Source organism: Balaenoptera acutorostrata, chromosome 10, assembly GCF_949987535.1.
Source record: "Balaenoptera acutorostrata chromosome 10, mBalAcu1.1, whole genome shotgun sequence".
In the NCBI taxonomy this organism is placed as follows: Eukaryota; Metazoa; Chordata; class Mammalia; order Artiodactyla; family Balaenopteridae; genus Balaenoptera; species Balaenoptera acutorostrata.
Genome location: NC_080073.1, coordinates 41,334,004 through 41,349,445, shown reverse-complemented (window position 1 = coordinate 41,349,445; position 15,442 = coordinate 41,334,004). Strand labels below are relative to the sequence as shown.

General features: G+C 42.1%; 1 protein-coding gene across 1 annotated transcript in view; it reads right to left on the bottom strand.

The window, feature by feature from the left end:
• Nucleotides 1-1,849: 1,849 nt before the first annotated feature.
• Nucleotides 1,850-15,442, bottom strand: part of SETD2 (SET domain containing 2, histone lysine methyltransferase) — a 119,278-nt gene continuing 105,685 nt past the window's right edge. Inside the window, exons 17-21 of the mRNA XM_057554657.1 lie at nucleotides 14,286-14,425; nucleotides 10,728-10,839; nucleotides 4,988-5,068; nucleotides 3,026-3,127; nucleotides 1,850-2,676 (exon numbers count right to left, since the gene is read on the bottom strand). Coding sequence (XP_057410640.1) covers nucleotides 2,515-2,676; nucleotides 3,026-3,127; nucleotides 4,988-5,068; nucleotides 10,728-10,839; nucleotides 14,286-14,425 — 597 coding nt within the window. The 3' untranslated portion in view covers nucleotides 1,850-2,514. The remainder of the gene's footprint in view (nucleotides 2,677-3,025; nucleotides 3,128-4,987; nucleotides 5,069-10,727; nucleotides 10,840-14,285; nucleotides 14,426-15,442) is intronic.

The following is a 15,442-nucleotide window of genomic DNA, read 5'->3' as shown; positions in this document are numbered from 1 at the left end:
GCTATAAACAGGCCAAAGCACTGGAGACATCACACCTACTTTGGCAGGGAGTTGGCCAGAGGGCTATCAAGGATTAGATCGGCAATGAGGGTGAAATCCTGCATTGAGAGGAATGAACAGGTCCTGGATTAGCCGGTAACTCTCTTCACCACTGAGGGGATTTGAGCCTAAAGGTTTCAAGGGGTGTGTGTTTCAAGATCTTCCCCTCGCAAACTCCAGAGGAGGTAAAATAACTGAGAATTCCTCTGCAAAGAGTTCCTTTCTGAAACTTGACAGCTCTCTGGTCACCACCCTTTAATGAAAGGCTGCCTAGATTTCCTTGGAAAATCTGAAACCTGGACCCTCAGGTAAAACCATGAGTTTGACTTGGTTGCCAGCAGCAGTGCATATGGCTGCACCTCTGCATGGGAGACCTACCCAAAAGAGAAACACTTTCTTTTAATGTGCTCAAGCACATTAGTTGAAACATTTTCTTTACAATGTTAAGGGGAGGACTTCCCTGGTGGTGCAGTGGTTAAGAATACGCCTGCCAATGCAGGGGACACAAGTTCAAGGCCTGGTCCGGGAAGATCCCACGTGCCGCAGAGCAACTAAGCCCGTGCACCACAACTACTGAGCCTGTGCTCTAGAGCCTGCGAGCCACAACTACTGAGCTTGCACGCCTAGAGCCCGTGCTCCGGAACAAGAGAAGCCACCGCAGTGAGAAGCCCACGCACTGTAACAAAGAGTAGTCCCTGCTCCCCACTAGAGAAAGCCCGCGCACAGCAACAAAGACCCAACACAGCCTAAAAATAAAAATAAAAATGTGCTATCAACATTTCAAATGTTTAAAAATAAATAAAATAAAATGTTAAGGGGGTTAAATTAAGGTCCCTCCATTTGATATAATAATGTGCTTGAGTTAAACAGTTTAAGGCTGCAGTACCATGGGAAAATACTTTGGCTACATTGTTAAATAGCATGTCTAATGATATGTCTTTAAAATAGGTGTTTTTCTCCTCTTTTCACAATTTCTTTAATACAAGGATATGAGATGAGTTACTGAGCCTCTCTGAACCTTAGTCTCCTCATCCGAACAGTGCCAATTCCTGTGCCTCCAAGTTGTGAGGATCAAAGGAGCACAACCTGAGCTCTAAGTGCCCAGCAGGCAGTGACTGTTCCAACTGCTGCCCACCCCACCCAATATCTGGCAGGCCACAGCCTCTTCCCCAAGGGCACTGCTGCAATGAGCAAAATCACCCCGGTGAGGAAGAGATGGTTACCAGTCTGCAAAGATGGGCTGGGCCCCAGGCTGGCCTGAAACCTTTGGCCCTTCTCACTGCCCAGACAACTGGTCCATCAAGGATGGGGTGTGTTTCCACTGAACTGTGTCCTCCAGAAGATGTCCGCTCTCATTACCTGAGCACTGTACCCCTTTATCGGGGTACTCCCTCTAGGATCCAAGCCCAGTGTCAGGAGGCATGGTGGGGAGTCAGGGAACCCAAACATCAAATGAGCATTCCTGTGGGCTCTGGGAACTCAAGTCTCTGGAGGGAAGAGGTTCATTCCCTTTCACCAGCCAAAAGGTACAAAGGGAAAGACAAGTGCCTTTCTCTTGACTGGCTTATTAACCAAAGTAAAGAAGCCCAGCGCCAGAGAGGTCGCAGGTCCACTTCCTTTGCTCAGGAATGCACGTGTAAGATGCCTACCTCAGTCACAGTGGGACCTGTGGGGAAGACCTGGGATAAACTCCAATCTCAAGGATTAATTTTGGACTTCACACAGCTATGGCCACCACCTCTTTTCTCTCTCAGTGCCAACACTATATACAAACATGCTTCACTAGCTTTTAGGGAACACACGTGCCAAGTTCTTTAATTGATTTTATTTTTTACATAAAAAGTTCAGTAAAAATTGGATAAAGTAAAGTGATTTTAAGCAGTAAATCAATCTTATCAACATAGCACAAGGCTGGCCAAAACCACAAGGCAGCCTGCTCTGGAATATTTACATGATAACAAATTAAACCTTGCAGGAGAACTTAAACCATCCTTACAAAGTCTTCTGTGATCCTAGCACGTAGAGGCTTAAAAGCAAAACAAAAACCAAAAACCAGGAAAAAACAAATTATTTTCAATATATTCACATATACATTAAAATATAATACAGATCGTCAGGGTAAGGGGTCGTGGGTGGGGATGCGCATGAGTCTGTGCGCTGACAGCACCGCCAAGGAGGAGACCCAGGCTTGAGAGTGGGGTCAGGCCTGGCCAGGGTCTCAGAAGGGAAGTCTCAAGGGCCTAAACCCTAGTCTCAGATGGCCTCTACCAACAGCTCACAACCAGGGACCGCTTGTTGTAGATGGAGCTCATTTTTGTGGCTTTCAGTTGAAATCTGCAGGTTTGAATTCCCCAGGGTGATGTGTCATCAGTAGCACAGCCCTGACAGTGGGGTGGGGAGAGAGGGCCCACGGGATTTCTTCTCCCCAGAGTCTCTCCTACCAGCTTGCCCGTCCTCCCACCCTGGCCCTGAAGGTCACTCTAATTCAGTGTCCTCTTTGGGTTTGTAAACAGCCCCAAACTTCTGCATGTACTTCTTAATGTACTCCTTGGTTTTGTGTTTCACATTCTCATTGCACTCCAGGTCCTCGGGGTTCTTACAGTACTTCAGCTCCTTATTCATAACGCCGTGAGTCAGCTGTCCAGGACACAGGAAGAGAGATCACAGCCACCAATCAGAGTGGAAATGATTTGAGAAGGGAAGGCCAGTCTGCTGCCTCGGGCCCCTTCTCACAAAGACTGGGAGGTGAACTGGAGGGGGAGGTTGGGGCAGGCTGGTGCTGGGATCACCAGAAAGGGGAAGCTCAGCTCTCAGAGAACCGCTACCATCAAGTAGGGTACCCTCTCTTCCCAAACCTTCCCCCTCTGTTCCTGGGTCTCCAGCCTGGGCATATGTCAAGGAAAACCCACTTTTTATGATGTAAGGGGCCTTCTTAGAAGGCATAGTTTGCCCAGAACGTTGTCAGACCACAAGCAGGGGGGAATACCTTGCGAGCTAGGTGTTTGAAATCTTCAGTTGTGGTAATTCTTCCCACTTTGCAGTCAGGTTTCCGGTAAGGGTTCAGGCACTGGACGATGAACTGGGACATCTGCAGGTACGGGGAGAAGAGCACACTGCTCAATAGTCCAGAGAAGGCAAGAAAGTTGTACTGAGGAAATACTTAGAATAGGCAGTAAGCAGAGCCAGCCAATCCTTCCCTTTCCCTCACTCACGCTAGCTGGTGTGGACAGAAGAATGCTAGTATGCCAGTGGGATATAAGAGAAAAGAATCCTGGGTCAGCCTCAAGAGGGAAAGGGCTCCCTTGGATGGACTTAGCAAGCCTCACTTGCAGATGGAGGGACAGAGCAGCAGGACTCCACGCTGAATCTCATGGCAGCCCCAGATTTCAGCTAACAAATCTCATGTTCTTGGCATAAAGAGACTGTAGCTAAATTCTCTGGCCCCTGGAGGCAGGGCAGAGAGGGTCTTTCTGTGCTACCGGGAGGCTCAGTGACTCCAGGAAATGCAGGCATTCTGTTACTGAAGGCTACTTAGATTCTGTAAGTGTTGTACTTCATTTGATTCATACTACATCAATGTGAAGCAGAGGGACACATGATATGACAGCTGGTTGGAGAACATCTGGGGTAAGACCCTTTTCAATACGCAAATTCCCATGTCCTCCTGAGCTATCTCTGTAGTGTCTGTCCTACCCAGTGGCTCTCAAAAGAGATCCAGGCACAGGATTTCTGCAAGTATTTGTGGCGCTAAGCCACAAAGTTGACCCCAGGGGAAAAAGGGAGCGAGGAGGTCAGTGATAGCCACTTCATCAGGGAGCACCATGAACAGGGTCTACCCATCCCTGGAAGTCAGTGAGTTTTCAGACATTCAAAGAACAAGGCTATATCACAAGGTAGGCACTAAATAAACAGCTGCTAGTTGGCTGGGCTGAAATGCCAATAATCACAAAGCGACAGTGAGAAACTTAAGTTTTAACCCTAGAGAAGGCTTTTACTCAAAATTTTTCTGTGGTCTCCTGCTTCCATACTCTCTCCCTTCAATCCATTTCCCCAAATAAAATAGGGGATTTCATTATTCCCAGCTTAAAATCCTGCAGTACTCCCTGCAACTCACAGTACGAAGCAGCACAATACTGTGCAGCCTCATCTTCCAACACCCCTCACGTACCGGGTGCTACAGCCCACAGATTCCCTGAAAGGGATGACGCCTTCTTCTGCCTCTGTACACTCTACTGCCTGAATTACATCCCTCCTGATCTATCTGGCTAATTCCTACCCCTGATTCAAGAGCCCTTCCTGACACCCTGAACAGAGACCTCCAAGCCCTATCGTGGCACATTCCTCACACAGCTGCCATTACTTTTTTTTTTTTTTTTTAATGCCATTACTTATTTACAGGTCTACTTCCTCCAAGAGACAGACTATGAGCCCCTTCAGTGAACAAAGACTGGAGTTTAGAATCTGGATGCCCTGAGGCAGAAAAGGTTAGTGTCTTGAGAGCTGTACTGCACTTCCAGCAGCATAAAGAGGAGCTGCTTTCTCCCAGTCACTTGAGGATTAGGCAGCCACCAATGAGATATCACAGAAAAAGAAATGGACTTGGAGCCAGAGGCCCGAGTTCAAGTCTTCTGTCCAGAGCTTGCCTTCTCTGAACCTCAAGAGCTCCTCCACCAGCATAAGAGGAATGACAATTCCGGTCTTGCCTACCTCACGTGCTGTTGTGAGGATAAAATGATATAATGGATATGAAAGTGCTTATTATCCCACTGTAAAGGACCATACCAATATGTCATCACATAACAACTACACAGTCCAATCACAGAAGCAAGGGAACACCCAAAGGCAGGGCCACCTAGTACTGCAAACAGCTGTGCACACTTAGGATGAGAAAGAAAGAGTCTCAGTTTAAGCCTTCAGAACTTAGTGTCCACATCCCACCAAACCTTACCTCTTTTCTGAATACTTCTTTGCTTTTCTTAGCCAGCTCACTGGAGGTGTCTGCTTCTGCTGTCTTAGGCTTTTTTGAGGTCTAGAAATGGAAAACACCACAGTGTGGGAATGAGAGGTCAGGTCAGTGATGCCCTGCTCTTCCAGAACCTCCCTTCTTTCCCGCAATTGGGATGCCTGACTCTTGGTATTAGAATCTTAAAGGGACATGGCCTGGAGTCAACTTAGCTGCTGTTACCACTCTCACTTCATGTTTAAATCTTGTCATCTGGCACTGGCCTCGCTCCTATAAACCAAGTTCTAATTCTCTACCCTAAGTGAAAGCTACATCCTTGATGTAGCTAAACATTTGTTTCAGGGTCACCTTCTCTGCAGAGAAATGTGCTGTGTGATTTGGACCACTCAGGTCCCTGTTCTGAGCTGCAGTATCCCACACTGTCAAGAGAGGCCCAGTCTCAATGGGCTCCACCTCTCCTGTCTCTGACATTCTAGGACTCCTGGACAAAGGCAAAATGCTTTAGCCACACAACCATGGTCCAAATACCATGCTCCTCATCCAAGTCCCCTAGACTGTAGGAGACAGTCTCAGCATGCAAAAGAGGCTCCTTAAAGGTTGGTATCCTCGGTTCAGGAATGGAAAGACTAAAGAGGTATCAAGGTGTTGTGGGGGAGGAGATGAGGGTCATGCAAGTCAGTGAACAGATGAGTAGATCCTAAGACAGAAGATACTCTGTCCCAAGATGCTAAGACGATGACAAACCTAGGAATGCTCCCGTCCAGCACTGCAAGGGGGCGGCTGCCAGTCCCCCTGCCCCCCACCTGATAAGGCACTGCTGAGAGGTGAGGGGCCAGCAGCCCTGGCATTCAGAGCACCTGCCATCAAGGCCATCTCCCCATACCTTTGCTCACCACCAGTCATCAAGCCCCTTCCTAGTAAATGTACTTTTCCATGGAAAAGATTATGAGCATTCCCCTTTGAATGCAACTCACTTCAGATGGATGTAGAAGCAGCTGGCATTACAGGTACTTCATTTTTTTGCTAGCTGCTTAGAGCACAAAATTATTTCAACCTACCCCCACTTCTGATTCCTCTCTTTCCACAAACAGTATGAAGGTGCTGGTGATGAAGGGACTGTTCAACTCCCTCTGCTCCGGACTGGCTCCAGAGAAAGGTGGCACTCCACTGGCTTTTGGGCTTCTATACATCAGCTTTCCCTGACTTGTTATAAAAGCTTTGCGTATTTTCTACTTTTCTACTTTCTTTCTGTGGCTGTGGGAGCAGGAAAGGGAGGGCAGGGTAGAAAGAACATACAGATTCTACCTCTGGTTTTAGGAAACAAAACGCAAATGACTCTGTTTTCAAATGTTTTGCTTTGATATTTTGTGGTTATTTTTTCTAGCAGTAGAGCGTGGGTGTGCTTCACAATAAGACCTCATGTAGCAAGGGATCAAGAATTGCCTGAATAAGCCAAGGTAATTTCAACACACCCTCAGCTGCTGTCTTGTGGATCTCAGAAATGAGTAGCAGCAGCAATGAGTACAGAAAGCCCCTTAAGGTATAACAATGATCTCAAGGCTCTGGCTCCTATAGAAGAGGCCAGGCTCTCAGTGAGGGCACTGTGTAAACAGGAATGTTCTGCTTCGCTCTGAATGGGGTATGTGTTCAGAAAGCTAAATAATTCCAGTGCATTTCTAATTTAATCTCTGACGTGGTGAGGTTGTAGGGCTTTAAAAACACACAATCCCCTGAGCTCTCTCTAGGAGCTTTCCTGGTCCAGAAGAAGTTGAGGTATCAGAAACACTACACATGATTCAACCTAAATTCTGCAACACACGAACCTGTACACACCAGTTAAAAGGTTAAGAAAGAAAGATCCTTGAAAATAATAAAAACTCAGTATATTCTGTTTTGAAGTTGCTGCCACCTTTGGTAACAAAAAGAGCAAAATAATTTCAGTTTGGTTCTAGATCAGGAACTATATACCACACCTTAGTTTGTCAAATGAGGCATGGGAGAGGGTGTGCAGGAAGTGAGAGGACAGGAACAAATCATCTCTATGACACTTTCAAGAAACTGGCAGGCCATGCCTTGCCTCTTCCATATCCACTTGTTTGCTTAGCCCCAAATGATGCCTCTCAGATGCCTTTGCATGCATCTTCAACATCTCCATCCTTAGTTCCTCACTTTGCCTAAACTATTAAAATAGTCTTCAATCTGATCTCCAATGCTACCAATCTCACCTTTTCAAATGGGCCTGTTTCACTCAAGGGACACATATTTGATTGCCTGTCTTGCTGCTTTAAAAGCATTCACTGGCTTTTAAGCATACAATAATCACATTGGTAGGACACCAAGATCTTAGACAATTTAAATCTGACCTACTTTTCCATATTTTTGTCTTGCTCACTACCTACCCCATATGTATCCAAATTCTCACCATAACCAAATTATTTTTATTGTTCCCTATATAGGCTCTGTCTTGTACTGACTTTATACCTTTGCAAAAACGGCTTTATTTGCCCAGAATCCCCTTTCTTGCTCACCTTAGCTATAGGTAAAATCATGTTTTCTGTGACATATCACTAGTGCATTTTCTTAGACCATTAATCACTGTGTTCCCATAGCATTCTGTACATAATTCTACTACAGCAATTATCCCGTTGTGTTCTTGGTTTATAGATGTGGTTATTTCCTTAGATTGAACTTCATGAAGATTAGTACTCAGATTTATTTCTCTTTCTATCTGTAATACCTTACACAAGGCCTGTGAATTAATGAGAATTTACAATGTTACAGTCTTCATCTCCAAGGGCTTTAAAATCTAAATGAAGGCCCTAAAGATGAAAAAAAAAAAAATTGGAGCAGAAGGAATAAACACATAACCCACAGGCATCCTTCTCCTGTCTGAGATGCTAGCTAGGTGAATACAGTAGTAAACTGGTTAGGAAGGTTAGATCCAAATAAGTCCCTGGCTATCCAAGTCAGACTAGGTCCTAATGATAGAGACAATGGTCTAGAAAGAAATCCAAAGACTGACACCTCAAGCCTTCAACTTGTGCATCATGGCAAGGTTGGTTGGAATATCAAAACTCATTTGTTCCTTCATAAACTATCAAAGGGTTAATAGCAAAATAGATGACTTCATTTATATTTTCTCATTAGAAATACAAGAAAAGGTAAAGCTGACAAGCCAGAGACAAAAGCCTAAGAAGCTAAGATAGAGAGTGAATGAACATCCAGATAGTTTTTTTACTGGAAGAACATGACAGTTACGGGGTTTTTTCCCTTAGGTACCTGTCCCTATAAAAACTCTCCCACGGAAACTTCATACACTGCCGGTAGAAATGTACAATGATATAGCAACTTTAGAAAACAGTTTGAGAGTTTCTTAAAAAGTTAGACATAGACTGTCTAACTTTGATCCAGCAATTCCACTCCTAGGTATCTACCCAAGAGAACTGAAAATGTATATCCAAAGATTTGTACACAATTGTTCATATACCATTATTCATAACAGCCAAAGAGTGGAAACAACCCAAATGTCCATCAACTGGCGAATGGATAAATAAAATGTGGCACATCTAACAATCGGATATTATTCAATGCTAAAAAGAAATGAGCTACCAAGCCATGAAAAGGCATGGAAGAACCTTAAATGTATATTGCTAGGTGAATGAAGCAAATCTGAAAAGGCTACAAGTCCAAATATGTGACATTCTATAAAAGGCAAAACTGGAGACAGTATAAAAGATCAGAGGTTGTCAGGGATAGGGATGGGGATGGGGGGAGGCGGGGAGAGAGGACGAGATGAATAGGGGGAGCACAGAGGATTTTCAATGCAGTGAAACTATTCTGTAGACGATAATGGTGGATACATGCCATTACACATTTGTCAAAACCCACAGAATGTACAATACCAAGAACACTAATGCGAACTACAGACTTTGAGTGATAATAATGTAGATTCACTGATTGCAATAAATGTACCATACTCTGGCAGGCTGTTGATAGTGGAGGACGCTACGCATGTGTGATGACAGGGGGTGTATGGAAACTCTGTACTTTCTGCTCAAATTTAAAGGGAACCTAAAACTGTCTGAAAATAAAATATATTAAGAAAAAGAGGTATATAAGGACCTTTTCAGACAAACAAAAATGAGAGAGCTCATCACAATTAGACCTGAAATACTCAAAATATTAAAGGAAATTCTTCAGACTGGGACTTCCCTGGTGGTCCACTGGTTAAGAATCCGCCTTCCAATGAAGGAGACACAGGTTCGATCCCTGGTCAGGGAACTAAGATCCCACATGCCACAGGGCAACTAAACCTGCACACTGCAACTACTGAGCCCACGTGCCATAACTAGAGAGAAGCCCGTGCACTGCAACAAAGAGCCCGCACACCTCAACGGAAGATTCCCACATGCCGCAACTAAGACCTGACGCAGCCAAATAAATAAATTTTTTAAAAAGTGGATAGAATTTATAAAAAAAAAAAAAAAGGAAATTCTTCAGACTAAAGGAATGCTAAATATAATGCTGAAGAAAGAAAAACATTTCCCCCAAAGTGAATAAAATATAAAAGGAGGTATGGATTTGTTTCCACTTTCTTTCTCCCATTCCTTCCTTCCCTCTTCCACCTCTTTCCACTGACTTAACTAGTTAAGTGTCTCTTATTTTCAAAATTAAATACTATTCAAATCTTAGAGCATAGATATTGTCTTTGATTTCATTCAAGACACCACATCCTTGGAGACAGTGAGTCCTGTTCCAAGTGGAAAAGGATAAAAAATTTTAATTCAAGCATTGAGAGTCACACTGATTTACATGACCTCTAATCCTGATTACTCTCTTGTTAGAAGGAGAGATGAGGAATAAGCTATTTCACTTTACTCTAGAATAGTATTTCCAGAGTAAAATATCTCAGTTTCAAATCTTAAAAAAAGGGGGGGCCCAGTTATACTTTTTTGGTGAGGTTTTAATGCAACCAGTTTAACTTCTTTCCAGACCCACCAATCCCAAAATGGCAGGACATTAAAGCAGACTAAGAAAGACTGCAGTTAAACAGAAAAAACACATTTAAAAGAAACATAACATTAAGAAAAATGCTGTAATCTACAGGGGAAGAGCTAAGATATATTAAAGGAAGTTATAATGGAATAAGAATACTATGATTATATTTGTATGTTTAAAATGAAAAGAAAGAAAAACACCTGTGTGTGTTTTCCATAAAGGTCTGGAAGAACATACAACAAAGCAAGGTTTTGCAACTTTGGCACTACTGACATTTGGGCCAGTTCTTTGTTGTGGGGGATTATCCTGTGCACTCTAAGATGTTTAGTGGCTTCTCTGGCCTCCGTACACACTAGAAGCTAGTAGCATCTCCACAGCTGTAACAACCAAAAATGTCTCTAAATATTATCAAAAGTCTCCTGAGGAGCAAAACTGCTCTTGGTTGAGAACCTGTGCACTAAAAAGTTAACAGTATTTATCTCCGGAGAGGGAAGTATGATGAAAGGGGAGCAATTAAATAGAAATTAAGGGCTTTTATTTTTTGTTCTATATACCGTACTTCTGTATTGTTTGCACGTCCTACCACCTCCAAGCATTTTTTTATATGCGTAATTCTCCAGAACAATAAGAAAAATAGAATTCCAAGATAACGTGGCTACTGACTCTACAAAATGACAAGACAAAGAATCCCAAATGATCAGGAAACATATCTGTAAGCCACACTCACCTTCATGGGATTTTCATCATATGTTGGGGTTCCCAGGTCCATCTCAGCTTCATGCTCAAGGCTGGCATCATCTCCTGGGCTTTCCCAAGTAGGAGGATCCCACTGAGTCTGCCTAGAAGAAGGTAAGAACAGCCATGCTGTCATGGCCAGAAAACAGAGAACTCTGGCATAGGTATCTCTGCTCATGTATACATAATATACAACATGCAATGAAACATAGAACAAGTCAGCTCCATAAGACAGAGACATTCTTCCCAGCAGCAATGATTCTATCCCAGAGACATACATTGTTTTTAGCCCACTGTATTTCTGTAGCCAATGCTGTGGCAACATTTGCTGGGTATCAAAGACAACAGTAAAACCAAACATCTTTGTCTCTCACCTGACTATTAATGTCCTGAAAACAGGATTCAGCAAAGTCTAAGGAAGGTACATGGAGTAGGTGCCTGCCTATGCCACCCCTCTGCAGGTGATCAATCATGACTGTACCTAGCATGTACCCAGAGCAAAATAAAATAAATCACAACACCCTCCTCACAATCCTTGATCATGTGAGAAAACTGTTTCTTGCCTTAGGAGTCTTCTTGTTTGTAGTTTTGCCCCTCTGGCTTGATGACTTACAGCATGGAAAAGATGTACAGGTTAAAAACTTGTGCCCTCTGCTAAAAATATTTTCAGCTGGCTACAAAAAAAGAGCTCAATCACGTTAACTCTTTGCATGTTTTTTTTTTGGCCACGCCGCGTAGCTCTTGGGGAAATTAGTTCCCGACCAGGGAATTCCCTCATTGCATGTTTATGGCTGTTTTGAAAGTTAGCAGGCAAAGGTGGTTCTGTTTTTGTTTTTGTTTTTGTTTTAAGCTAGATCTGTGAAGTAACATGTGGAAGTAAGGAAATTCTATTCGGGAGTCAGAAGTCAGCTGTCACAGGAAATGCTCTAAGGGGAATCACTTAAAACATCAAAAGCCTCCAAGAAGCTAGCGACGTATCTGACAGGTCTATCCTGCCATTACAGTCTTGTGTTTTCCTACCACAGCAATCTTTAGTTAGCAACATTAAAGGCATTTGACGTAAATCAGTTTTGCAGATGATTATGAAAATAGGTTTATCTCTGACCGATAGAACTAATTATAAAACGGGCTCAAGATTTCTATTGTAATCAAAGAATCACAAGCAGCTGTGGGTTTTATTATGGGAATTAGAGCAGGAGGTATTAATGCTCTTAGGTGCTAGTTAAGGAAAACCTAGAAAAAAAGATGGAAAAATTACACACATAAATAAGAAATACAATTTTTTTTTTTTTTGAAAAGTGATAGTCCATTAAAAAGCTTGCTTTGGTATTGAAAAAACAAAGTTCTGGTAAAATTTGCAGACACTGGTTTTTAAAGTCACAACACTTTCAGTCAGCAGCATAACAAGGGCTTGTTTTTTTGTTTTTTTTGGCTGCACTGGATCTTCATTGCTGCGCGTGGGCTTTCTGTAGTTGCGGCAAGCGGGCTTCTCATTGCAGTGGCTTCTCTTGTTGTGGAGCACAGGCTCTAGGCATGCAGGATTCAGTAGTTGCAGCACGCGGGCTAAGTAGTTGCGGCACGCGGGCCCAGTAGTTGCGGCACGCGGGCCCTAGAGCTCGCAGGCCTCAGTAGTTGTGGCGTGTGGGCTCATTAGTTGTGGTGTGCGGGCTCTAGAGTGCAGGCTCAGTAGTTGTGGCGCACGGGCTTAGTTGCTCCGCGGCATGGGGGATCTTCCCGGACCAGGGATTAAACCCGTGTCCCCTGCACTGGCAGGGGGATTCTTAACCACTGTGCCACCAGGGAAGTCCCAAGGGCTTGTTTTATAAAGGTATTTTTATGGGAGTAATGAAGACCTTTCTAAGTAGAATACATAAAGGGAAAATATTTGACTGCATGAAATTTTTAACTTCTTCATGTCACAAGACATTACAAACAAAAACATTTGCAATATTCTTGATAAAGAGATTAACAATGCTGAGAGAAAATGGGTAGATGCCCCAAACAATTCACAAAAGATACAAATAGCCAATAATCTAATGAAGACGTTCCATCTCAAAAATAAAAGAATTGAAAATAAAAATAAGATTTCTCATCTACTATTTTACATGAGTTAAAGAACCTACATGAAGAAAAAGGCACTTTTGTGTACCTTTTGTGGGAGTCTAAATTGGTACGATTTTTTTTTTAATGGTAAGCTGACAATACTTACCAACTTAAAATGTGTATCTCTTTTGATCAAATATTTTGCCTCTAAGAATCTGCCTGAAGAAGGCAGTAAGATTAGTATTAGTGTCTGTAAGGATGTCCAGGTTTAGAGTTATATATAAAATAGTGAAAATCCATCAATCAGGGTGGGTTAAACAAAATTTGGTATAGCCATACAGAAGAGCAGGGGTTAGGCAAACTTCTTCTATAAAGGATCAGAGAGTAAATACCCTTGACCTTGTGGACCAAATGATCTCTGTCACAACTAGTCTACTGTCATTGGAGTATGAAAGTAGCCATCAACAATTCCTAAATAAATGGGTGTGGCTGTGTTCCAAAAAAACTTTATTTACCAAAACAAGTAGCCCATGGACATAGTTTGCTGAGCCCTGCAACAAATATGCAAGTGTTAAAAATAATGTAATTTTTCATTAATTGATACAGAAAGTTCTATAAATAGATTGGTAAACAAAGCAGATGACAAAACATGCACCCGAATAACTCACATTATATACCAATGAATACATACATACACACACAGAAAACACATATATTCACATTATATACCAATGAATACATACATACACACACAGAAAACACATATATTCACATAAAGCTATCTGCCTAAAATATATTTTTTTAATTCTAAGAAAAAGGTAAATCAGGTTTTTTATATAAATTGCAGGAGTCATCAAACTATGGCTCACGAACCAAATAAAGTTTTATTGGAACAGAGACATATCCATTCATTTATGTATTGTCTATGGCTGCTTACACAACAATAGAAGAACTGAACAGTTGTGACAAAGAATGTTTGGCAAGCAAAGCCTAAAATATTTATTATCTGGCCTTTTACAGAAAAGGTTTGCCCATGACCCCTGATTATCTACAATGTTAGATGAAGTCATTACCATTTTCTAAAAAAATTCCTTAGTTTCCCTGGTGGCACAGTGGTTGGGACTCCACGCTCCCAACGCAGGGGGCCCCAGTTCAATCCCTGGTTAGGGAACCAGATCCCACATGCTGCAACTAAGAGTTCACATGCCTCAACTAAGGAGGCCGCCTGCTGCAACTAAGACCTGGCACAACCAAATAAATAAATAAAATAAAATAAATTCCTTAGTTTTCTCCAAGAGTCTTGCAGATTAAAAACACCAGACATACCTAAAAAGGACCAAAGTCTAACATATGTCATAACATTTATGATGGGATTCTGGAAAACCAGCAGCCCTCAGGCACAGTTAACAGCTAATAAAGAGTCTATAACCATAAAACTCCCCTTACAGTGGCAGCTTCTTTGACCAACTGAAAGCTGATTTGGGGATGCTCAGACAGCAATTCTTACCTTGTGATCACATGGTAGTAGTAAATCTTCCCTTCTGGGTCTCGGGCTGTCTTCCAGTTGGGAGGTAAGACAATGGTTTTTGGTTTGGGAGGAGATGGGGGTGGTAAATCCAGGAGATTATTTGTCACAACCATTTCAGGCTAAAAAGACACACAAGTTCTTGATCAGTGACATTTCTTTTAATCTGGCTGAAAAGGACAAAAATAGTCTACTTAAGCAGTATGTAAAAACACACATCTACCTCTTCTTTTAAAAAAAGATAAAAAGTAAAGGTACAACCTGGGAAATGATCAGAGACAGTGTATATGAAGAGCTTTAAGGATCTATCAGAAAATTCACAGCAGGCTCCGAGTTCACCATCCAATACACCATATTTTAAAATATTCAGCAGCTCATTATCTAGAACAATATTTTTCAACCTTAAAAAAACACCAATGCTAAATGGCATTTAACCAACTCCAAGATACCAATTAGCTGAATGGGCTTTAGATAGAAGCAAATATGATAGAATGTTAACATTTATCCATTATATATTTTTTGTATGTTTGAAACCTCATATTTATATTTAAAAAATATAGAAATGGGTGAACAGCTTTTTTTTAGTTTAATTGAAAAAAATTTTTCAAATAAATAGCTTTTAAAAATTTAATGCCACATTTTGAAAAACATGAAAACTTCATAATCACTGTTATAAACTGAATTGTGCTTCCCCCAAATTCATATGAAGCCCTAACCCCCAATGTGATTGTATTTGAAGACAGCACCTTTAAATAGGTAATTAAGGTTAAATGAGGTCACGAGAGTGTGGCCCTAACGCAACAGGACTGGTGTCCTTATAAGAAGTGGAAGAGGCATCAGGGAATGGGCGCAGAGAAAAGACCAGGGGAGGGCACAGTGAGAAAGCAGCCATCTGCAAAACAGGAGCAGCCTCAGGAGACAGCAAACCTGCTGACACCTTGATTTTAGACCTGCAGGCTCCGAGACTATGAAAAAATGAATTTGTTAGTTAAGCTACGTAGTCTGTGGTATTTTGTTAAAGCAGCTCTAGTAAATTGATGATATAATCACGATAAGGATATATACCCTTAATTGTTCATTCTATGTAAGCCAGTTAATAAAGAAAAAAATTTCCAACTTTACCCTTGCTTGAGCAGTTA